Source organism: Manacus vitellinus, unplaced genomic scaffold (genome assembly GCF_001715985.3).
Source record: "Manacus vitellinus isolate BGI_N305 unplaced genomic scaffold, ASM171598v3 scaffold_55_pilon, whole genome shotgun sequence".
NCBI lineage: Eukaryota > Metazoa > Chordata > Aves > Passeriformes > Pipridae > Manacus > Manacus vitellinus.
In genome coordinates this window covers 2105904-2128313 of record NW_021940651.1, presented here as the reverse complement: position 1 = coordinate 2128313, position 22410 = coordinate 2105904, and the positions used below count along the sequence as shown (strand labels likewise).

Sequence of the window (22410 nt, the reverse complement as noted above, 5' to 3'; positions counted from 1 at the left end):
CTAATTTCATACAAAAGTGATAGTCAACAGAGAATAGAAAGATGTATTTGTAACACACTACTGCAAACTGCTGCTCTGAGTGCACCAAATCATACCATTAACCTCAGCCTGTTGCCACCATCTGCTAAAGCATTTTTTGTCTTGACCCACATGAATCTATTCAGTTTCTACCAATTAGGATGCTTCCTGAGGACATACATCTGGCTAAAATCCATCTTGTAGAAGTACAACTGATGCCAGTGTGTAAGGTTGTGCAGTTACAGCCCTTCATGCACGTGTGATGGCTGGCTATTGCCCTTTCTTAAATATATTCTTTCAACAGATAGAAAATACTCACAGGCTGATCAAGTTGTCCAAGTTTCCTTGGAGGTCCAGGAGGTCCTTGACCTTTTTTTTGCAAATCTTCTGCTCCTGACCCTCCTAGAGATCCTGTGGACCCGTCTTCTACTTCCTGACCTTTCTGGTCCTCAATAAATAAAATATGATATATGAAAAACGTGTTGCATTACTTTTCCCATTTTTCCCTCTTTCTTTCCTCCCTTCCCTCTTAGAATCCTTGCCTTGTTCAATGCAGTCACAAACCTTATAGGCACCATACAAACAGTATATTCCATTCAGCAAAGATAATCCATATTAGAGCTCATTTATGCACAAATAAGTTGCTCACTGAGCTGGTTACCATGATCTAATTTTATACCTGCATAAATCCACACAGTCTAAATCAATAAAATAGGTTTGAAAAAGGCTGTTTTCCCAGACTGAGTCTGTCTGGGAGAAAATTGTGAGAGTTAAAATAGACATGTTTAGGAATGCTTCAGCCAACTCCCCCAAGATCTACAAAACTGACAAAAGAGGGTTATATGTCCAGTTTGGTAAAAATGTGACAGAAGATGAAACAGGAAAACTGATAGCAAAGAGTAAAAATGGACAGCAAACAAGACCAAAATATTGCTAAGCATTAGTATTTAGTCAAGAGAAAGTAAGAATAATAATAGGAATAATTTAAAATATTCCAGGAATAAAATAAAACCTTTCAGGAATGAAGCTCAGACACTAATTCATATTTAAATTAAAATCCAGTGTACAGAATGGAACATTTAAGTAATTACTGTATTTTGAAATAAACACTAGGATTTACTCATATTTTATAGCACTGATGAAATATTTTGAGTTCCATTAGCAGCTAATGAAACTAGGAGAGATGTAATATAGTAGCATTCCAAGTATTTTAAAATTAGCAGGATGACAGCTTTTAACAGAAGAACTGTTAGCTGATTTTTTAAAGACCTTTCTGGGTTTTGTCACAAGGAAAGGTCCCAAAGTCCAGCCCAGCAATTTTTTTTTTAATCTCGTCTCATTTTTTCCCATCTGAAAAAGTGTTAGAAGAGAATCTATTTAGTTAAGCTGCGGGTAAGACCATAACCTGAATAAGATAACAGGACTGTTGATACAGATTGTTAACAGTACTGAAGGAGCTAGTGGATGTCATGGTAGGACCCCTCTCAATCATCTACTAAAGGTCTTGGGAGTATGGGGAGGTTCCTATTGACTGGAAGATAGCCAGCATTATTCCAGCCTACAAAAAGGATGCAAGGGAAGATGCAGGGAATTACAGATCTGTTAGTCTAACCTCAGTTCCTGGAAAAATTAAGAAGAAGATTATACTGAGTACTATCAAAAGGCATTTAAAGAATACTACAATCATCAAGCACACTCAACACGGGTTCCCAAAGGCAAAGTCCTGTTTAACTAATTTGATACCTTTCTGTGATGAGGTCACTCACATAACGGATGAAGAGACAGAGATGGATGTGATTTTTCTGGATTTTAGTAAGGCTTCTGATACTGTCCTTCACAGCATCCTTTGGGACAAGTTGTCCAAGTGTGAGATGAGCGGGTTTATGGTGCACTGGGTAAAGAACTGGCTGAAGGGCAGAGCTCAAGGGTTGCAGTGAATGGGTCTACATATGGCTGGTGACTGTCACTAATGGCATTCCTCAGGATCGACTCTAGGGTCAATTCTGTTCAGTACGTTTATCAGTGACCTGGCTGCAGGAGTTGAATGCACCATTACTAGGTTTGCAGATGATACCAAACTGGGAGGTGCTGCTGACTCCCCCAAAGGCCAAGAGGCCTTGAAGAGGGATCTAGAGAGATTGGAGCATTGGAGGAAGGAGTATCACCAGGCACAAGTAAAAACTGAGAGATGAATGGCAGTAACAAATTTTTTTATTAATATTTTCTAAAAGATTGCTCATTAGCATATTATATAATCATCGTGGTTATCTATGCAGTGAAAAGCATGTAGAAATTGAAATAAGGTCAAGAAAAAAACTTGCAAAGATGAATAAGTAGCAAAACTACTTGTCACAATAGATTTAAGCTTTATGTGTTACACTTCTTAAACCAAGACTGGATTTTTATTTAAGAAAAATGGCCCAAAACTGGGGGATAAAAAAAAAAGAAAGATTGCACAAATAATAGTTCATCTGACATTAAAATTGCTGTTTTAAAAAATGTGAATGCGGGCATGAAAATGTTAGAGGAATTATATTTGGAAGTTCTCCAACAAATATTAAAACCTCTTGTTTGTCATCTCCAATGGATCACCCATGACCTAATGTTTCACCACTTGTTATAACTTATCACAGTAAATACAGAAGACCCTGTGAGGAGCAACCTTAAACACTTAACTAAACACACACTATGTGGATCTTTTATTCTAAATTTCTGCCATTCGTGATGCTGTACATTTTCTGGCAAAGAGAAACTGTCATAACTAACTACACTTTCAATCAATACAAAGAATGGATTTCTGGCATAGGAGTCACAAAGGCAAGAGGAAAGAAAGGTCATTATATATTTTCTGCTTAGAAAAATCTGTGGTGGTTGTTGGATTAAGAATATTAATTAATGAAAAATGTACTGCCAGCTGATTATTTTGAAATATGCTGACAAGTAATGCAAGTATTCGAGTAGCTGGAGCTCGAGCCCTCCAGCTCACGGGATTCCAACCAAATGAGTGACATATGTAATTCTAATTTGCAGAATCCCACAAAATTCAGGTTACACATTACCTTTCAAATGCAATAGGTATGTTATCTTTCAAAGTCCGGTATCTCACCAGAGAGGATGACTTTGCTACCTATGGGATAGACACTCCCCTTGGGGTTTGTAGTACCTGCAGTCATGTAGGCTGGTGTACTCTCCATGTAGGAGTTAAAAGGGGCTGCTGTTTTCCTTAACTCTGTGTGAACATCAAACCAGAGACAGGCTACAGACTTGCATTTTCTCTTAATTTTCTTATCTAGAAGCCAGGCCTACAGGAGTCTACTCAAACGGAGAATCTAATTTTATAAGGGATTTGACGAAGAGTTATTCTGAAAATTTGACTAGCCTCAATGCTTTGAATGTAATTTACAGTTATTCCTAGCTCTGGCAAAATTGATTTGCCAGTTAAATTACAGCCCATCTTTGTAAGAGTTTCTTCTGCTCAGTAGTGTACAAGTCACTTGATGGTCACACACACACTTTATAGAATTGCTTTTTCCATCAGGAGGGATCTTGAAAGGAATGTAAGCTTGGATGCTTACAACAGGATGGCCTGACCAGGTTTATTGGAAGGCATCTCTGACAGGCAAAAGATGTCCAGTATCACCTCTCCTAGAGTACTTCTAAAAAATGTCCTGGCAGTCTAGAGAGAAGCTCAGCATGGCTGTAACCTGCATTTGTTCATGGAACTACTCCAACACAGACATGAGTAATATAAGGACCCCAAGAAACTTCACTGACTTGCCTCAACTTTGATATAAGGCCATCTATGGCTGTAAAGTTTGCTCAGTCCTAATAATTCATTAGTCAAAGCATCTTTTTTTGTGAATGCTAGAAAAGTTGCTTCTTACTTGTTTAATGGAATTTTCTTCTCAGGATATTTAAGTATGCAGCTGTCAAGAGGCAGCATACACCGCCTTCTTAAAGAAATAACTAGGAGCTGCAGACAATTCTCCAGTGCAATCCACCCAGTCATTCCCTTGTCAAGACATTCAATAGACAATCAGCCTCTTTGATGGTAATTCAAGTAAGATTGGTCTTATAAAGAGATAATTTGCATAAACTATTAATTTTCAGATTAGTCTCTTGTCAACTAAGGAAAACCACTGAGACACATTTTAGGCATGAATTCCCCCAAAGTTTAGTGTGGTTTAGCATCAGTCTTCTGTCTGGATTACCTGATAATGAAGGAGTGTGATAATGAAGGACTTCTTTGCACTTAGTACTTCATACAGAAGCACTTGGTGTAATTTTAAATCTGTTTATATGTCCTGTTTCAGAGAAGGAAGTAGGACTTTCACCTCCAAGGTGGTTACTGTGACTAAGACCAAGATGTTTGCTTTTTGGGCATAAAAATTGTGGACTTTTATGATGAGGATTTAGCTGGTTATTTTCTTTGTTTCTCACTTTCTTAGATGTAAAATTAAAAAAGAAGCAAAACCAAAAGAACAAATTCATTTTGTTAGACAAAAATCTCAAGCCCATTTCAATGGTTATAGATGCAAACTTCTATGTAGTGTTAGTGCTTTTCAGTCTGATATCTTGAGAAGATATTCAAGAATTTAAAAAGTAGCTTTTATTTTGCCATGCTGCTAAGATGGAATAGCTAGAGGTACCAACTCAGAGAAAGACCTGTAATTCACAGATTTTCCTGTTCTTAGGACAAAAAGATAAGGTGTATGATAAATCCATTATACAGACCTCCTCTCCGCTTACTTCTGGCAAAACACCAGCAGCAGAGCCATCTTCTTCTCTTAAGATTTTCTGCGTGACAGTAGTAGACTCGCTGTTTCCTTGTCCAGTTTCCATGACAGATGAATCTAAATAAAATAATCACTTACTATTGAGAGAGCAAAATAAAACCTGCCCAGAGGTATTTATCAGAGACAGATGCTGCAAGTTGTACAAAGAAAGTAATTATTTAGATTATGACCAAAATTAATATTAATCACCAAAGATTAATATTAATCATTTTATAACTCTGAAAATTTTAAAAGGAAAGGAAATAAAAGTGAGAGTAAAATTACAAAACAAATGTCTGTTTTAAGGACAAGGGCTGTATTGCATCATAATTTTTGCCTCAAGTCCTAGTCTAATGGTTGCCCATTTGTCAGCTATATAACATAAAAAATAAGAGGTAAGTACAACAGGTACTATCTGCAGTATGTACAACATTTAAATAAGAACATTATCTTTGGCCTTATTAAGACGACCAGATTTTCTTTCTGCTTTCTAGGAGTGCACTGAAGTTGTCTTGCTAGCAGAGGACTGGATTCCTCAATGCATTATGTCTTACTCTCATAGCTTTGCTGCTACACTTACATCCAAAACACCCTACTGGTGCACTAGGCAGATTGACATTCTATTCAGGGAACAGAAGTAGGATATAGTTATTTATTCAATGGCGGTATTCAGTTTTATATGAAAGGTTGTGCTTTTCTTTAACAGGTCACCAAATAAATACCCATCTTAATCCCTTTGAAAGGTACCACATGGCTTCAGAGCCAGTAGGACTGTTTGCAAAGGTAGTCTCAAGGGGTGCCATACTTCTTACTGACCTGAGCAGAATGAAGAGGATTTTTCTCCTTTCATTCCCTTTGCTTAATGCTTGCACTTTACTAGAGTGTTGTAGAGTGTCCCAGTAGCAGCTCCTCAGGTCAGTTTCTTAGTTTTATCCAATTTCCATTTTTTTTTATAATTTCAAAATATAAACCATAGTTCTGTGACTGAAATTTTCACACTACAGAAGGGTATATCTGTTCTCTGCATTTTTAACAGTGAGACTGAGATATGTCCTTATATGGAGGGAAAAGTGAGAGATGTATTTAACGCTGGCTATAGTTGCTACCACTTCGCAGTTACTACCTTTGCTGCTAATAACAAATTGCAGTCTAACAGACAGCAGTTTCAAAAACCAAATGTTTGATGCACCAATTCTTTTCTAGCACACAGGATGTACAAACCCATAGGATTTTCATTTCCTGGCAGCACCCAAAATATGACAGTGGTTTTTCATACACAGGGAAATGACAGACTCAGAGAACTAGAGACCCCACTCCCCAAATAAAATCCCCAAACCCGAGGCAGTGCCTTGTTCTTTTAATTTAGGTGCTTCAGAGGTTTCTTCTGATCTCTGATTTCCGGAGAAATCATTTTCTTCCAAATAAGACAATATAGTTGGGGGGGCTTCCACCGGCTCAGCCAACGTATCCTCAGGCTAAAAAAAAAAATCCCAAAGAGCTGTTTAGAGTAAAGGCTTATCACATATTTTAAAGCAAGAATCGCTAGATTACCTTCCTCAAAGTACAGTAATCAGAATTGCCACATCTATGAAGCAAAACATAAATCTAGATCTTTCCCAATTATTATCTTGCCAGTATCTGTCATTACACTTATGCTTCCTCTAAAAATATTAACTGTCATTGTTATCATGAAAACCAAAATTTATTAATGGCCAATATATGCACCCTCTTTCATTTACAAGTTTTTAATTTATTTTACCTTCTATCTCATTTTTCTCTTTACAGTACTAATCTAGTTTCTGCTTATCAGCAGATGTCACACCAATTTGGTCAAGCATCTTGGGAAAAACTAACAAAATACCTTTGAACTCCATTTCTCCAAAGCAAGTGATGTACACTTGACAAACCCCTAGAGAGGAAGAAAACCACAAGAAATGTACACTTCTCACTGCAGGTCTAAGAGCCTGGCTGGTACCCCCTGCCTCCCCAGGCTGTCTGTGGGTTGGCAATGGGTGGCCACTTCGATAGCCTTGCATCAGCTGCATGCAGGAATGTAAAGAGCCTACTCCCTGCTGGAATGAGAGACCTGGAGAAGGGCTGTCTCAGTGGAGTGAGGAGATTACTTCATGCAAACCTGCATGTGCAATTGAAATAAAATCTAAAAGTGATGTTGCCAGGGTAACCTAGAGTAGAATTACTGGACCATGCATGCTGGTCTTGAACCAGGTTTATATGTGCAAAATGCCATAATAAGGGTTTGCTGAAATTGTTCCTGAGTTGTCAGCGAAAGGAAGAGAGGTAGCACCATCCTTTAAAATTGAGGAAAAATTTCAGGATACTTCTTGTTATTGAGAAACATATTGAAAATAGGCTTTAGGGCTTCATTGGAAGGGGAAATGAAATTTTTTCCACAGTGGGCCAGATATGATCCCCACTACAGCTAATGAAAGTACTTTTATTTCATTTATTTACTCCACTTGAGAAAGAAACAGATTCATGTTTCCTTTGCTTTTATTTCTCTTATTATTATACATCTTGTTCTTGACATTCTGTTTCAATTTCATCTCATTCAATTTCAATTAATCTTTAGAGACGAATAAACTCTTTTATCCACCTTGTTTATCTGAATCATAGTAAAAGTATGTTGTTAAGTTAGTCACGTATTACAGGGTTTTGTATTTTAAATCTTTAGTAAGACTGGGTCTTTGCGACTTCGGAAAGGAAGACCAACTTTTCTCTTTAAATGCAATGTCCAGTGACTTCCCTCTGCTGATGCAGAGTAACCAATACTTCACATAAACAGTAGAAAATAATTCACACAATTTAGAATGTGTCCATTGCATAGTCTATAAAGCATTCCTTCTGTTTATTACTGACTGTTAAGATAAATAAAAGAACAGTAGGACAAAGATTGGAAAGCTTTATTTTGAGAAATAGTTATGAAGAAAAACTATATTTTCTGTCCTCTGGTAATGCAGACAAGACTTTCTGTGGAACCTAGACCATCTTCTTACAGTTTAGGCTTCTTTGTTGACAGTTCTTGGCATCCATACGTACACCCTAATCCAGAAACTGAGGGTTTTCCTCAGTGGGAATATTCTGAACTAATTCAAATAATGCTATCCATTCCTACTGCACAGTATGGAAGTGTTTACTAGAAAAATACAAGTTAGAATATACACCATAAACACTGCTAAGTGTCTTTATTCAGAGATATAATTTCAATTATGACCTTTGGCTTGTTCATTCCATCTCAGCATAGCAATTTGCTTTGAAGTACTGATTTGTTATTTTTCAGTTGTTTTTCAGAGTAGAAAATAAATATAAACCTTCTCAGAAATGTCTGTCAGTGGCTGTACTGATTGTTAAACTGTCATTTTTTTCTCTGTCTCTTGCTTAATATTTCTAAAGAATAAACCCATTAAAAGTCCATGGGCAGTCACTCTGGAAGGCATACAAATCCCACGACTGCTTTTAAGCGTTTCTAATTTGACAATAGCATTAAACAACAGCATTTTGCTGAAGGAGACTACATAATTACATGCTGGTATAGCCTTTGAAATTCTCCAGGCATTTTGGAAAAAACTATGTGTGTAATCCAAGGAAATACTTTCACATGAAGTTCTTGCATTTTAAAGAGAATAATCATTTACTGGCCTTTCAGGTTCACAAATCTATGTATCATTATCCATTCGGAGACTGGCTCACACAAAGAGTTACTGTAGTACTAACTGGGACTGCACACAGACACAGTGAAGATTATTTCTACACAGTCCAAGACATTGACAGTCTGCCACCAAAAAGTGTCTGAAGAACCAAAAAGAGCTATGTGAAGCTTATTTCTTTCTTGTTGTCAAAGGGTGATAATCTGCCATATATATATTTTCTTTATTAACATTGCAGTGTAACACTTCAGAGAAAATTATTTGTGTACTTAAAGCATCACTCAGTTTACCAGACAGTCTTAAAAACATTTCAACAGCAAATTAAAATAACATCATAACAGATAATAATTTGTGGAGAAATTAAAATAAAGCAAGCGAAGTATTATAGCTGAATGCAAAAATGTTTGCAATGATATAATCTTCGATAAGCAACTGTATCTTCAAGAGGTGAATCGGGAAAAAGTATGTTTTGTCTCTTCATTTATGACAACCACAACTTCATCATTAGCAAATAATAAATTATATTCTGTAATACTTTTTTGGTAACATTTTTCCCTCTGGGCATTAATTCTAGCTTAATTATGGAATTCAACTGTAGGCAACTTCTAGGTCTTCTGAAGAAGGCATGACGTTGTACTACTTCAACATTGACAGATCTTGAAATAACATTTTGGCATCCAAGACTGGTCTCACATGCTTGGAAAATTAAAGGAAAATGTCACATTTTTACTCCTTGGGAGTGGTATATAGTGATAAGCAATTGCTATTACACTTTCAGGTCCCTATTCATGTAAATCATAGATCTGTAACTACTTTTTAGCAATCTAAGAAAAATACTTGCTCATTAAAATAGAAATTTTCTACTTTTTGTACTCTGCAACAACAAGTAATATGCTGAGATTATGCTGAAAAACAACATTCTTGTGTGCTGTTTTTTGCTGGGGTAGAGTTAATTTTCTTCACAGTAGCTGGTATGGCACCGTGTTTGGATTTATGCTGACAATGGTGTTGACAACACAGGGATGTTTTTGTTATTGCTGAGCAGTGCTTACACAAAGCCAAGGCTTTTTCTACCTCTCACCCCACCCCGCTAGTGAGGAGGCTGGAGGTGCACAAGGAACTGGGAGGGGACACAGCCAGGACAGCTGACCCCAACTGACCACAGGGATAACACAGGCCATCTGGTGTCATTGCAGAATATAAAGCTGGGGGAAGAAGGAGGAAGGGGAGGATGTTCAAGGTGATGGCATTTGTCTTCCCAAGTCACTGTTCCGTGCAATGGACTTCTGTTGCCTTGGGGATGGCTGAACACTTGCCCGCCCATGGGAAGCAGTGAATTAATTCCTTGTTTTGCTTTGCTCATGTGCCTGGCTTTTGCTTTACCTATTAAAGCATCTTTATCTCAACCACGAGTTTTCTGGTTGGTGGGTCAGTGAGTGAGTGGCTGTGCAGTCTTTAGTGGCCAGCTGGGATTAAACCACATCTTTCAGAAGGAGGAATAAAAGCCAAAAACTCTACTATTGCTGTGTGTAATTTTGAATAGTGCAAGAAGGTTATTAAACAGAAACTTAAAATAATAGCTAAAAGAATTAAGTTTTTCTAAATAGAGTAGCTATCCAGATATCTTTCTTGAATTTGCTGCAGTTGCATCCAAATGAGAAAAAGTCAGCACAGTAGGATTTCTGTGTTAAATTTTGGGATGTGATGCAAAATACAGAAGAGCCATCAAGCACTGGGTGATTTTGCTGCCAGAAGAACCCTAGCTGGCTGTAGTAGTTCAGCAAAGTAAAATTCAAGTCCTGCATACAGTGAGGAATTACCCCATGTAGCAATACTGGCTGGGGGCCAGCTGCCTGCTTTTTGATATATTAGAGGAAGATAAGAGAGGAAGGACTGCCTCAAGAAAGAAGGCACAGACCAGTCTTATCAATGTGTACAAAATCCTGATACGAGGGAGTAAAGAAGACAGAGCCAGATCCTTCTTAGTGGTAGCCAGCAAAGGGAAAAGAGACAATGGTCACAAATGAAAATACAAGAAATTCTGGTTCTATGACAGTAAAAAAACTACAATTAAATCAAACAAATTTACCCTCATGGGAAGATGGGAAGGTGAAAGGATGCCTTGTGCCTCAGAAACTTCATGTTCTTGAATGCTGCCATTGCCACTGCTGTCCCCTGAAGCCTGTGCAAAACCCAATCATGAGAGCAAGTTCATAAAAGTCAGGGAAAAAAACCATGATCTCCAAGGAATTGGCAGCTTCAATGCAGAAAAAAAAAACCTTTTTCTTTTTCAGTTGGTGAAGCCTCAGTGTCATTATGATGTTAACTTATTTCAGTACTTGCAGTATTTCATTACCCTTCAGAAAAATAAAAGCCTTAGTTCATTTTCTGAAAGCTGTTTTAGACAAAATAAAATGATGCTTTTTGAAAAGTCACTTCTGAGGGTAGTATAGGCCAAAAAAAAAAATGATTTGCACACAGAGATAGTTTTAAGTATGACAAAATGTTTCTAAGAAGAAATACTACATTTAGGCTTATTAAAAATATTAAATGGAAAATTACTTTGAAATCTCTGAGGTACTGAGCAAGTGTTTATAAGAATACTTACATAAGGATCATCATCTTCACAATGATCTTCAGTAGCCCTTGGGTCAGATTTGATTGTTAGATGTTGAATTGAGCCCTGCATGGAACATTAAAAACAGTTCAAGGAAGAAATATTTTAAGTAGCATGTGTGAAAGGGTTGGGTGGTGGGAATTAAACAAAGCACCAAAATACCCCAAACTGTGTACTGATTTGGTTTAAAATTGTCTGAAGCACAAAATTTTATGATAATTATGCCAATTTAAAGATGTAAATACATTTGTACATTTTCCTTTTGCAAAATGTTGAAAAAATTGAAGGTGACAGAATACAATGGTTGTCACATCCCAATGACGCTACAATTGTCACACCACATTGTTAGTGCTCCCCTTGAAGGATCTAGTCCTGGTTTATGTCCTAGAGTCTGTAAAGCACTGTCTCCTTTTTCTAGTTATGAAGTGCATTGCAGCACCAAAATTGGCATGTGAAAACCCCTAACAATGGAGACAAAGGATGGGAAGGGAATACCAATAAGTGATGAAGTGGTTCAGAGAGAAATCATCTTAAAACTTTCCAGAGAAGAAATAAAGGAGAAGGATTTCCTAATAACAAAGGTTTCTTTTTTCAAAGTTACAAACTGTACTTCTCAGACATGCTGAAGGAGCAGTAACAATTTAATTTTAAACACTTAACTATTGTTTCTTGGATTAGAAAGACTCAAAGTACTTTAAGAAACACGTGAGGGTGTCATGGTTTGAGAACTCCAAAAATCTATTTCCCTAGTCTAAGCCCACTCCCACATCTCAACCTAATGTGGGATGATTTTTTCCAGACAAAACACGAGACTCAGAATGGGGGAAAGGGAATATATTACAATGACTGTACAAATAAATATTATACATTATACACATGATCTCAACTATCTCTACCATGATCTCTTCTCTCCTCCAAATAAAAGTCCAGGAGGGAAGAAGGACTTCTAGTCTCTGAGCAGTTTCTCTACGGCAGCAGTCATCTGTCCTCTTCACATGCAGCAGCTGATAGCTGGATCTCTGCCAGCACTCACGAAGAGGGTATCCAAGCCCCCTCGGCCCCCGTCGTCTCCAAGCGAGGGTCTTCAATACACACAAGGGGGTCTCCAAGCCCCTTCGCCTGTGGACTGCCAGCAGGGACAAAACTCGCTTCACCACAGGCATATCATGAAATGCAGGGGCATCTTCGTGAAAGTCCCTTCCTCAGGGGTTCACCCCTCAGTCAGAACATCTTGGGCAGCATTCAATTGAAAGCCTTTGCCTCAAGAGTTCTACCAGAGCTCCTGTGCTCCGTCTCAGGCTGCCTGGCTTGTCAGCAGCAGCGAGGGGGGGCCAAGGTCAATCCCCCCACATTCCTTTTCCGTCCCGGTCCAGCTTCAGGACGCTTTTGAGCTTCTCAGCTCCTCTCTCTCTAGTTCTGCATGTCCAAGACTCATCTCCCTCCTTTCTCAGAGGTCTCAAAGGAGTTTTGGGGGGTCTGGTTCAGTTCTTACCCCAAAAACTCTGTAGAACTCAGTTCTCTCTTTTGGCTGCTGCTAGCTCTTTTTTCTCGGCTTTCCTTCCAGGAGTTCTCCCTCTTACTGCAAGCTGTTTGCTGTTTGGTTCAGTTCTTATCTGTCCTGGCTCTTAGCCACAGCCTCTGGACGCTGCGTCTGCCGCTGCTCTATCTCTGCTCACTCACAGTGGAGAAAACTTTCTTAGCTCTCACCTGCAGGCACCTAGCGCAGCTTTATGCTGTTCCAGATCTCCACAGCCCCCCGCTGGGGGTTGGGCGGCCAAAGACCCCCAGGGTCTTCTGCCCTCTGCTCCTCGTGGCCTCAGAACATGGCTACCACTTCTTCAACCAAACTACAACTAACCTTCTCTTCCATTTGTTTGTGGTATGTTTATTTTTCGCAGGAGTGCAGATTGGTTCAAATCTCCAGTGTCACCACCCCCTGGGGGTTACCACTTTCTTAGCTTCAGGGGGAAAAACCTGGTTCAAACCACTACAGAGGGACATTTCCCTATTCTGGGATCTCACAGTTAGACATGTTGCACACATAGGGCAGAAAGACGGATATTCAAATCAAGAACTATCTTGCCTAACACACATGACCTAGGATATTTTAGAAAGGAATAAAGTCTGTGATTCTATCTTTGACAATCCTCTAATTTCTGTACCTTTAAAGACCATGAAACTCATGTAGTTGGTGTATCTTGAGTTTGCTGGGCATTCTGAGGCAACAGCTCAGTAGTCTCAACCATCCTATTTCTCTCAAAACTTAATGGACAACTCAGATATTTAACAGTGTCAGACTGACTAATAGTTCACTGAAAAATGATACATGAAAGAAGGCACAACCAGACACTTAAGCAGTGATGCTTTTTTTCACAGTACAGGTGAATCACATTTTGAAAACATATTTTTTTCCTCTTGCTCTAATCTGTGGCCCTGTATGGTTCAGGAAGCAGAATGGGGAGCTCTAATGTTTCCCAAGTGTTGCTGCTAGCCAATTACTCTAACTAGGAAAGTTATGGTTCAGTCTACCATGGTAGGGATGATAGATACGAGATATTGTATTCCCTCTCTGGGTCTTGTGCCTGCTGCTGCCTTCCCTGTTAAAGCTGGTTTGCAGCATCTGGCATCATTACTGATTCAGTTATATTTGGTTGTTGTCTGTGTTCTACTTTTCTTTACAAGCATCAGGGCTAGATTTTCCTTTGGTTTCAATAAATCTGACAATAATTACGTTCCTTTTGTGTCTGACAACCAGAGTCTGAGACACATGAATTCCCATTAGTCAGAGCAAACAGCAACTGATATCTATTCATTTGCACAATCTGCTGTGATTTGTTTCTGTTTTGGGCAATTGATGTAAACAGTTCTTGGCATACAAACAGAGTTTGAGGAGGGATCAGCCATTTAGTTTTTCTACCCAAAAGCAATTGGGTATGATGAAGCAATATGATGAAGAAATAAAGGCATAGGACCTAGACTACAGGTCACAATTAGTAGTAATGAAACAATCAGAATATTGGCTGAAATTTATGTACTCAATATAACATACAGAACAACCCATTTTTGTGGAAATGCATCATGGTGTAATCCACCATATTTACAGATTTATTGGTGATAATCTCAGCAACTGATCATCATGTGTTTTCCAGGTGGGGTACCAGAGCAGTCTCATTTTCCTGAATGATTCTCAATCCTACTTACTAATCAGGCATCCACAATACTCCAGTCATCCTGTCTGTCTAAGAAAGGTAGCACCAGCAGGCAATCTTCATACATTTCACTTTCCACCACTTATTTGCTGCTAATCAATATAATCCTGTAATTCTAGGTGTTTAGACTAGTCAGATAAATGATAAAAGTACATTATCCTCGCTGCTTACCAGATTGAGCTCACAACCTGTCAGTACCCCTGAACTCTGGTAAGAACATCTCTACTCTCTAAAGAAAAGGATCCACTCAGTTTTGCACTGCTGCTTTACTAATTTAGGGGAAAAGACATTAATCTTACAAAACACTCTGCAAGTTTTGAAGTACAAGGGAAGTACAAAAACCAGATGGAAAAACTGTGACATTTCCCTTTCCATTTTACAATGAGTCAATCTCACGCATAATGACTGCTTTCACACTTCCATTTGCAAGCTCAGTGGCTGAGAATCCCAGTCAGGATGTAGCAGAAAGGATGCTTGCACTCAAGCTAAGAAGGCTTGAGAGGTTTGTAGTAGTGATTTTGGTCCATTCTATTTTTCTGAAGCACCTGATAAGCTTCAAATAATACATAAACTGTAGAAATACAGTTTTATCTTCCAAATATCTTTATCTTTGATGACATCATTCTATTTCTGATGTTGAATATGAGTACCTAACTTATAAGAGTTTAAAATATTGACTTTATAGTAAGGTATTATTCTCAGAAATTAAAAACATGGATACTCTGAAATCTGCCCTTTGTAGAAAGGCCATAAAAATTTATGTGACATATTTACTCTGGAGTTTCTAATATTTAAACTGAACGTGGAGCTTTATACCTGGACTACTAATAAATTTCTGAGGTTCTCAGAACATTTGCATTTTAAACCAGAGTTTATATATCTGCACTGCCCAAAGTCTAGCCAGGTATGGAAAATACAAACTATACGATTTGTAACCTCATTTGGGATATAACCATTGTAAGCAGACTTTCTTGGGTAGAGAGTACATGCATTAAACACTGATACATGTGAATTTATCAGACAGCACTTACTGTGAACTTTTCCAATCCTGTGGCTCCTGCATTACCAACAAATATCCCAGAGCCAGATTCAAATACCAAGGTTCGAGCTGACCTTTGAAACTGAAGCCTCTGATATTCTTCACAGTCCATGAACAAAGCAACATCATTTTCCTGAACAGTCACTGTAAACCTATTCCACCTGTTAGTCATCACTGGCACTTTAAAGGAAGCAGCCTCTCTGGAGATATGGGATCCAGGCTCTGTGTAGTACATAATTATTCTCTGGGTGCTGTCATCCACTGGTGAAATTCTCAGTCCCAGGTAAATTGTTTTCTGGAAGGCATCTGTTATTGCAAACAGCACTCCTCCACGATCACTGTTTGGTTTCACTGTAACTATAATAGCGAAATCTCTGTAGAAAGGCGATGGTATTATAGCACTTGTCAATCTACCGATGTTGGAATCCGGTCCAAAGCTGTAAGCTGGGAACCCTCCATAGCCGGTGACAAAGTAGACAGAAGGAGGAAGAGGAACTCCTATTAACTCTGTGAGGTCAAGGTGTCCTTTTGAGCCTCGTTCTACAAAGTGCATAAGAAAAAACCATGTCATTTACTCTTTAGATGCACAGCCCAACCTAATTTAAACCATTTAGAAAAGGCTTGAAAAACTGAAATGCAGTGTCATAATACCAGGAACATACTCCTAATACTTCAGGTCACAGTTCAGGTAGTGCTTAAACATATTTAGCTGTGTAGACAAGTCATTCTTGTCTAACTTGTCCCTTGACTAACTGAGGTTACTCGTGTGCTAAAGAAAAGCACAGGTAAACATTTGGTGAAATTGAATGGCAACAAGTATTTCTTAAAAGATATATTTACTTCAAATGTCCATAAACTGCAGAAAATGCTAAATGTGCTTGCAAAGTGTATTCAGTGGAAATTGAACAATCTTTTGTTTTTTAATAAACTGAGATCCTTTATCCTCACAAACTAAGACAGTAATAGTTCTCTACAAACAGCATGATAGAGTTTCACATAACAGGATAAAATTTACTGTGGATTTGCTTTAGCCCTTGCTTCTACAACAGATGTTAGATTTTATTTATGCCCTATTCTCATATTTATCTCCTTAGTTGCACTACGCACATAAAAAATTCTATTCAGCAATCAAAATTCATTTTTGAATTTCTGAATAGTATTTGTTATGTTTTGAAATCAGAGTATTTATGCTTTGGCAAACACACAGAATTATGTATGTCTGTCAAACATGCTGAGAGAGACAACTCCTGCCTTGCAACGAAGGAGCAATGACAACAGCTAAATATCTGCACCCAATTTTAACTAGAAATTTGGGAAGGCAGACTCTAGCAGCATACCAGAAATAAAACTTCTACTAATTTTCTTCTTCTAAGAAGTAAAAGTAAGCAAAAAAAAAAAAAAAACAAACCTTTTTAATCATAATAATATAGTCTGAATCTATACAGAGCTCCGCTTCCAGTTTTTAAATTTACTCAGTTACCTGTAACTGTAATGGTTATATAGGCTGAATAAATCCAAATGGAATAGTAATGGAAAAGGTATGACAATCCATCTGAATATTGCAAACAAAATGAACTGAAAAACTTTACATGAAATACCTGATTAAAATCAGGCAAAATAAAAGAATCTCACTCTTTGGTCTGAAAACTAACACACACAGCCCCAAACGCTTGCTTTTTTAGCATTGTCTCTGAGACAAATGAAACTTATTTGCAAAAGGTGACAGCAAAAGACAGTAAAGAATCAGGTTTTTCATTTGAGTAACATAAGTCAGAAGGCTTAGCAAACGTTTGAACTTCAGTGAGGCTGGAGTTGAAGTTTTCACCTATCTACTACAGAAAAGCAAAACAAGAAGGTTCCAGCTTACAGCTCATCCCCAGCTATTAATGGATTTATGAGGGCCTACAGAATATAGACTTATAGCAGAATATAGATTTATAGCCACAGGTTTTCAATTATCTATGATAAAATTAATGTCTTCCTGATTTAATTATGTTAGAATAAAAATACTCTCTTATTCCCTTACATGAATAGCTAAATGCTATGTTAATTACCTTTAAGCCAGCAGAATAATTTTGTTTCAAACATGTTACTACGAAAGCACTGCATATTGGGGAGCATCCAGAATTCATCCCATTTATGTTCATGTTTCCTAGACCTGAGGCACTGGAAGGTATAGTACAGAAGCAGCTTTAATATGAGCTATATTTTTTCTCAAAAAGTATAATCCCATAAATTGGGATGGTATTTTTTGTTACTATATGTTATGGTTGGAACTGTTATGGAATTTGCAAATAGTTGGCAATTCCCACTGAGTAGCTTCAGGGACCATTTGAGAAGCATCAGTGTGTGGTAAAAATCATCCTCTAAATCAGTATATGGAGTGTTTCAATACGCAGATGATAATATTAGAGGTTGGTTTGGGTTTTGCTTTTCTTTTATTGCATTTTTTGGATGTAATTACCTAGGCAGGGTAGACTTGCAAATCTGTGGGATCCAAAATACTTTTCCACTGCTCACAAGGGATGAAGTACAGAGGAAAGAAAAAATACTACCTGCTTGGAGATATATTTGCTTTAAATGTTAAAGAACAAACACAGTATTTATATCTTATAAATGGGAAAGGAGGCAGAGGAAGGTCCAGATTCATCTAATGTATTACACCCTTCTGTGACTTTTTGTTTAGGAGCCTTCCTTCAGACGTGTTAATAGTCTTTACAGAAAAAGTGCAGAGTGTAACCAGTGGCACCAAAAAGGCAACTTACTCCAACCCAAGAGCTTCTGGGGGCATGCCGCTCTCTCACAGTCTATACACACAGATTTGACTCCTACCCTTACAGGAAATGGACCTGAATTCAAATACATGGATGTAGATGAAAAACATATCCAAAGGTCAGGCTGTATCTGGGCTACAGAATTGAGAGCAGTAGCAAAGATCCTTGATCATTGAAAGAACATGGATGCAGATAAAACACCTGGTCAGTTTAGGTGGAACACAGAACCTAGTTGGATGCACAGTTCCTGGTACCCACAGCACTGCTCCCTGGACTGTGTACACACATGACCTCATCCTGGTTGCCTCCTCCTAATGCTTTCCCGCATGGAGCAGGGTAGTGCCAATGCTGGGCCTGATCCAAAACCATTGACTGATCAAGCTGCGTTCATAGAATCATACAATGATTTGGGTTGGAAGGGACCTTAAAGATCACCTAGTTTCACCTCCACTGCCATGGGCAAATCTTCCTCTAGACAGGGTTACTCAGAGCCCCATCCAACCTGGCCCTATGGATGGGCGTCCAAAGCTTTTTTGGGCAACTTGTGCCTGTGCCTCACCACCCTTATGGTAAGGAATGTCTTCCTAATATCTAACCTAAACCTAGCCTTCAGCTTAAGTGTCCTATCACTACATGCCATTGGGAAAAGTCCCTCTCCACCTCTCTTGTAGGCCCTTTTAGGTACTGGAAGATGCTATAAGGTCTCCCTGAAGCTGCTTCTTCTCCAGGCTGAACAATCCCTACTCTTTCAGCCTGTCTTCAAAGAAGAGGTGCTCCAGCCATCTGATCATCTTTGTGGCCCTTCTGTGGACTCACTCCAACACTTTTGTTAGGGACTCCAGATCAATGTCAGTCCACTGAAATTAGTGGAAAGAATCCTTGTGAACCTAGCAGGCTTTGCATCACACTATCAGCATCCTTATCAGTGAATCCATGTACTCAGTGACCCATTTTTAATGAGCACAAGTGAAGTGACACATGAAACTCTATTACCAAGACTGATTTTATTTGCCTTTTTATGGTTGTTTGTTTGTTAATGTTATCATGAAATGCAATGTTTATATTAAAAGCTACTTTAGGAATGTGACGAGAATCTGGACCTTTCTTATAAAGAGTAAACATGAAACAACTGGAGAAGGGTATTCATATTTCCTGTTATCTATAAGAGCTCATCTAAAACTTGGAATACCCACAGTCCCTGTCTCCAATTAATACACTGCACTTCCTCGCAACTTAACTTCAAATGTGGTATAAAGTATACAATCATACAGGCTTTAGGAAATTACTACAAGTCAAAGACTACAGGGTTCCCAATAAGGACACTTTGTCAGTGTACTTTTATTCTTGGTTTCTTCACTGGAAAATATATCAGAAGCAGAGCTCAAAGGCAAGGCCCTCATCTCTGACATAGACAGAATTACCCATCTTAGCCCCATTTTAAAACATACTGTTCTGATGGCCCAAGTTTGAAAGAAAAGAAAAGAAATATTGACAAGTCCTTTGACCAAAAGAACATGAGGCAATCATGTATGGTGAGACGAACATGTTGCACTACTGCAAAATAAACACACTACTGTTCTCTTCCATTCTCTGAGAAACGCTTGAGCTCCACTATCTCAACTACATGAATGCAAAGACTGAAGTTACAAATATTTGTCATATTTGGCCCCAACCACTTACTTTTTAGCAGTAATATTTGTTAAGCTAAAATTTTAAGGATTGTCACATTTAGTTCTTCCATAATGTTGTTAGCTAGAAATGCCTTTTAACACAACCATTCGGGTAAATCAGCTGCCACACTTAGCCCAATTCTGCTCCATGTTTATGAACCATGATGGGTACATAAAGGAGCCAGAATAACATGCTCAAGTGGATGTTATTTGCTAAATGTAAGAAACCAACCAGCCTGTAGCTAAAATCATGGCAGCTATTTTTAACTTGGTCAAGAGAGGGTTTGGATGGCTTCAGAGGTCTGGGGATGGGAGTGGGGTGGGTGCTGGCTTTTGAATGAACTTATTACTTTCCCTTTAATTTATAACTCAAGTTCACCTAGTGTTTCCTTCTGTTCCTTTTCAGAGATTTTTATCAGAGCTGCTATCCATAATCCTGGTCCATGCCTGTTAAAGCCCATTCGCTCTATGGTGCTTGACTTTGCATCCTGTGAAAGAACACCTTGTGTCACTGCTGTTCACTGCTGCATGAGCCTTGCTGGCAGCCCCTTTTCATGTTCTTTTAAGTAAATGCGATAAAAGCTATATTCTATGAAGTCTTTCAAAACCAGACCAGGCTCAGAGCAGCCAAGATCAGGCACTTCTGGGGCTGTAAACTTGATCCAAGCTGACCTTGACCTTGCTTCCCTGTCCTCTTCCAGTCCAAATAATCACAACTCTAGGTTGTAAGCTCCCTTTCCAGCAGCATAAATAAACCATCTCCGTTTCAGTGGCATAGTGTACAGCCTCTGCTGTCTCTACTCTGCATTCAAAGAAACCCTGTAACTGTAATAGAACACTATTTTATACTCAATGCAGTAACGAGGTGCAGTAAGAGAATTCCTTCTTCCCTGCTGCCAAAGTGCATTTATTTTGCAGTTAACAAGAAATATTTATAGCAATAACATAAAGCAGAGAAGGATTTCCACATCTACTCAATAAAATTTAATCAAGTACTGCAAAGAGAAAAAGAAGGGAAATATTTTAGCACAGTTCCAGATGTGCTGCACGAAACAGAAGAGGTCAGCATCACTGTGCTACCGGGAAGAACAGCATTTGCTCCACTTACCCAGCTTGAACACATTTTTTGCTGTCATTAATATACTGTTGGAAAACATGAATAGAACATATTGGTGTTAAAGGCTGGAGTGTTTCCTTCCAGATGCCTCAGGAAACCTCAGAAGCGCTTTCTAGTGGTGTTGCACACGCAGAAGTAAGGCTGCAGCCAGCAGGAGCTGCGGTACTTACTGACACGCCAGATCATCGCCGACATTTCTGCGTGTAAACTGTTTCCCAACACTTTGCGCCAGCTCCAGCTTTTACGTCATTGTCATTCTGCCCTCTACTGGGCAAAAGTAGCTAAATATAATTAATTAAATGTGCATCTATATTGCACAAAGTACTGTTTGGTTGGTTGGTTTTTTTCCCCCATTTTGTCCTCTTTGAGAAACTTTATTTCATTACAATGATTTCAAACTAACCACCAAATTAAAAAAAGTTTTCTTCCATACAAGTCCCCCCCCCCCCCCACCCGATCTAATACTATTTTCTGATTGTTTTGTGAAGATGATCTTCCTTACACATTTTTGTGCACAATTGGGTTTTTTTGTACATAAATCCAAGGCTTTTTAATGTGCACTCAATGAGCAGTTCTCCTTTAATGACAAAATCTGTGTTTTAAACACACTGGTTTCTTTGAGCCACAGCAGTATAGAATATCAAATATAGCAGAGAGACCAAATATTCGTGTTCCTCAGAAACACACGAGAGGCAAAAGTGGGAAATATTTAGCAACTCAACTCCAGTGGTGAGGCAAACCTAACTGAGTTGTTAACCAGAATGTCAAGAGACTGAAACCTATCCATTATCTTCCTCATGATATAGGTCAACATATGGCCCAGGCTATATTTAAGGTCAAACAATCACAGTGACCCATGTAATTTTATAATAATGAGCAACTGTATGTGCACACGTGTAGGCATACATGCCATTGTAATGCTACTTGTTTGCCTTGTTCCATCTTCTCAGAATCCTGAAAAAGTCATATCATGAACATTATCTTATGATCACTAGCAAAGGCTGCCTCCATTTTTCACATTCCCCACTTCTTTCTTGACTGTAAATACAAGGCCCAGCACCCCCTCACTGGCTCCATGATCCCCTCCATTGGGAGGCCCCCATTAATGCACTCCACAACTCTCTAGGGCTGCTTGTGCCCTGTTGTGTTGTTCTTGCAGGCTTCTAAATTCACAGTAAGTATTTTGCAATGTTTAGAGAGCAAGTTGTTGTTGGGGTGGGGGCAAGTGCATGTTTGTTTGAAGAACTTTTTACAGGTAACTCTGCAAGTCTGGAAACTCAGAGTCCTGTTTCTCTTTCTGAGTTTGCAGCCCCCTGACACTTTTCTCTTTACTTGCTCTACTCCTTCCATGCCTGTTTCACACTTGGCTTATGAGGCCAAATTTGTTGTGATGCACATATGTAACTATGATATGGACAATCTGATTGCCAGCTAGAGGGACAAGTAGCCTTTAATGATTGCACGAGAGCAGAAGCTTTTGCATTTCACCACTAGGCAGCAACACAGCACTTCATAAATCAGATGGG

The 22410-nt window shown here is 38.7% G+C and overlaps 1 protein-coding gene across 3 annotated transcripts in view; it reads right to left on the bottom strand.

Annotated features, from left to right (window-relative positions):
• Positions 1-22410, bottom strand: part of LOC103754819 (collagen alpha-1(XV) chain) — a 126049-nt gene that overhangs the window by 69084 nt on the left and 34555 nt on the right. The window contains exons 1-7 of one of the 3 annotated variants that reach the window (XM_029963212.1): positions 21055-21108; positions 15316-15863; positions 11067-11141; positions 10548-10640; positions 6142-6268; positions 4753-4871; positions 338-466 (exon numbers count right to left, since the gene is read on the bottom strand). In XM_029963212.1, coding sequence (XP_029819072.1) covers positions 338-466; positions 4753-4871; positions 6142-6268; positions 10548-10640; positions 11067-11141; positions 15316-15863; positions 21055-21079 — 1116 coding nt within the window. In that variant the 5' untranslated portion in view covers positions 21080-21108. Of the gene's footprint in view, positions 1-337; positions 467-4752; positions 4872-6141; positions 6269-10547; positions 10641-11066; positions 11142-15315; positions 15864-20875; positions 20997-21054; positions 21109-22410 lie in introns of those variants that run through there. The other 2 variants (XM_029963211.1, XM_018081694.1) reach the window with 2 other exon arrangements.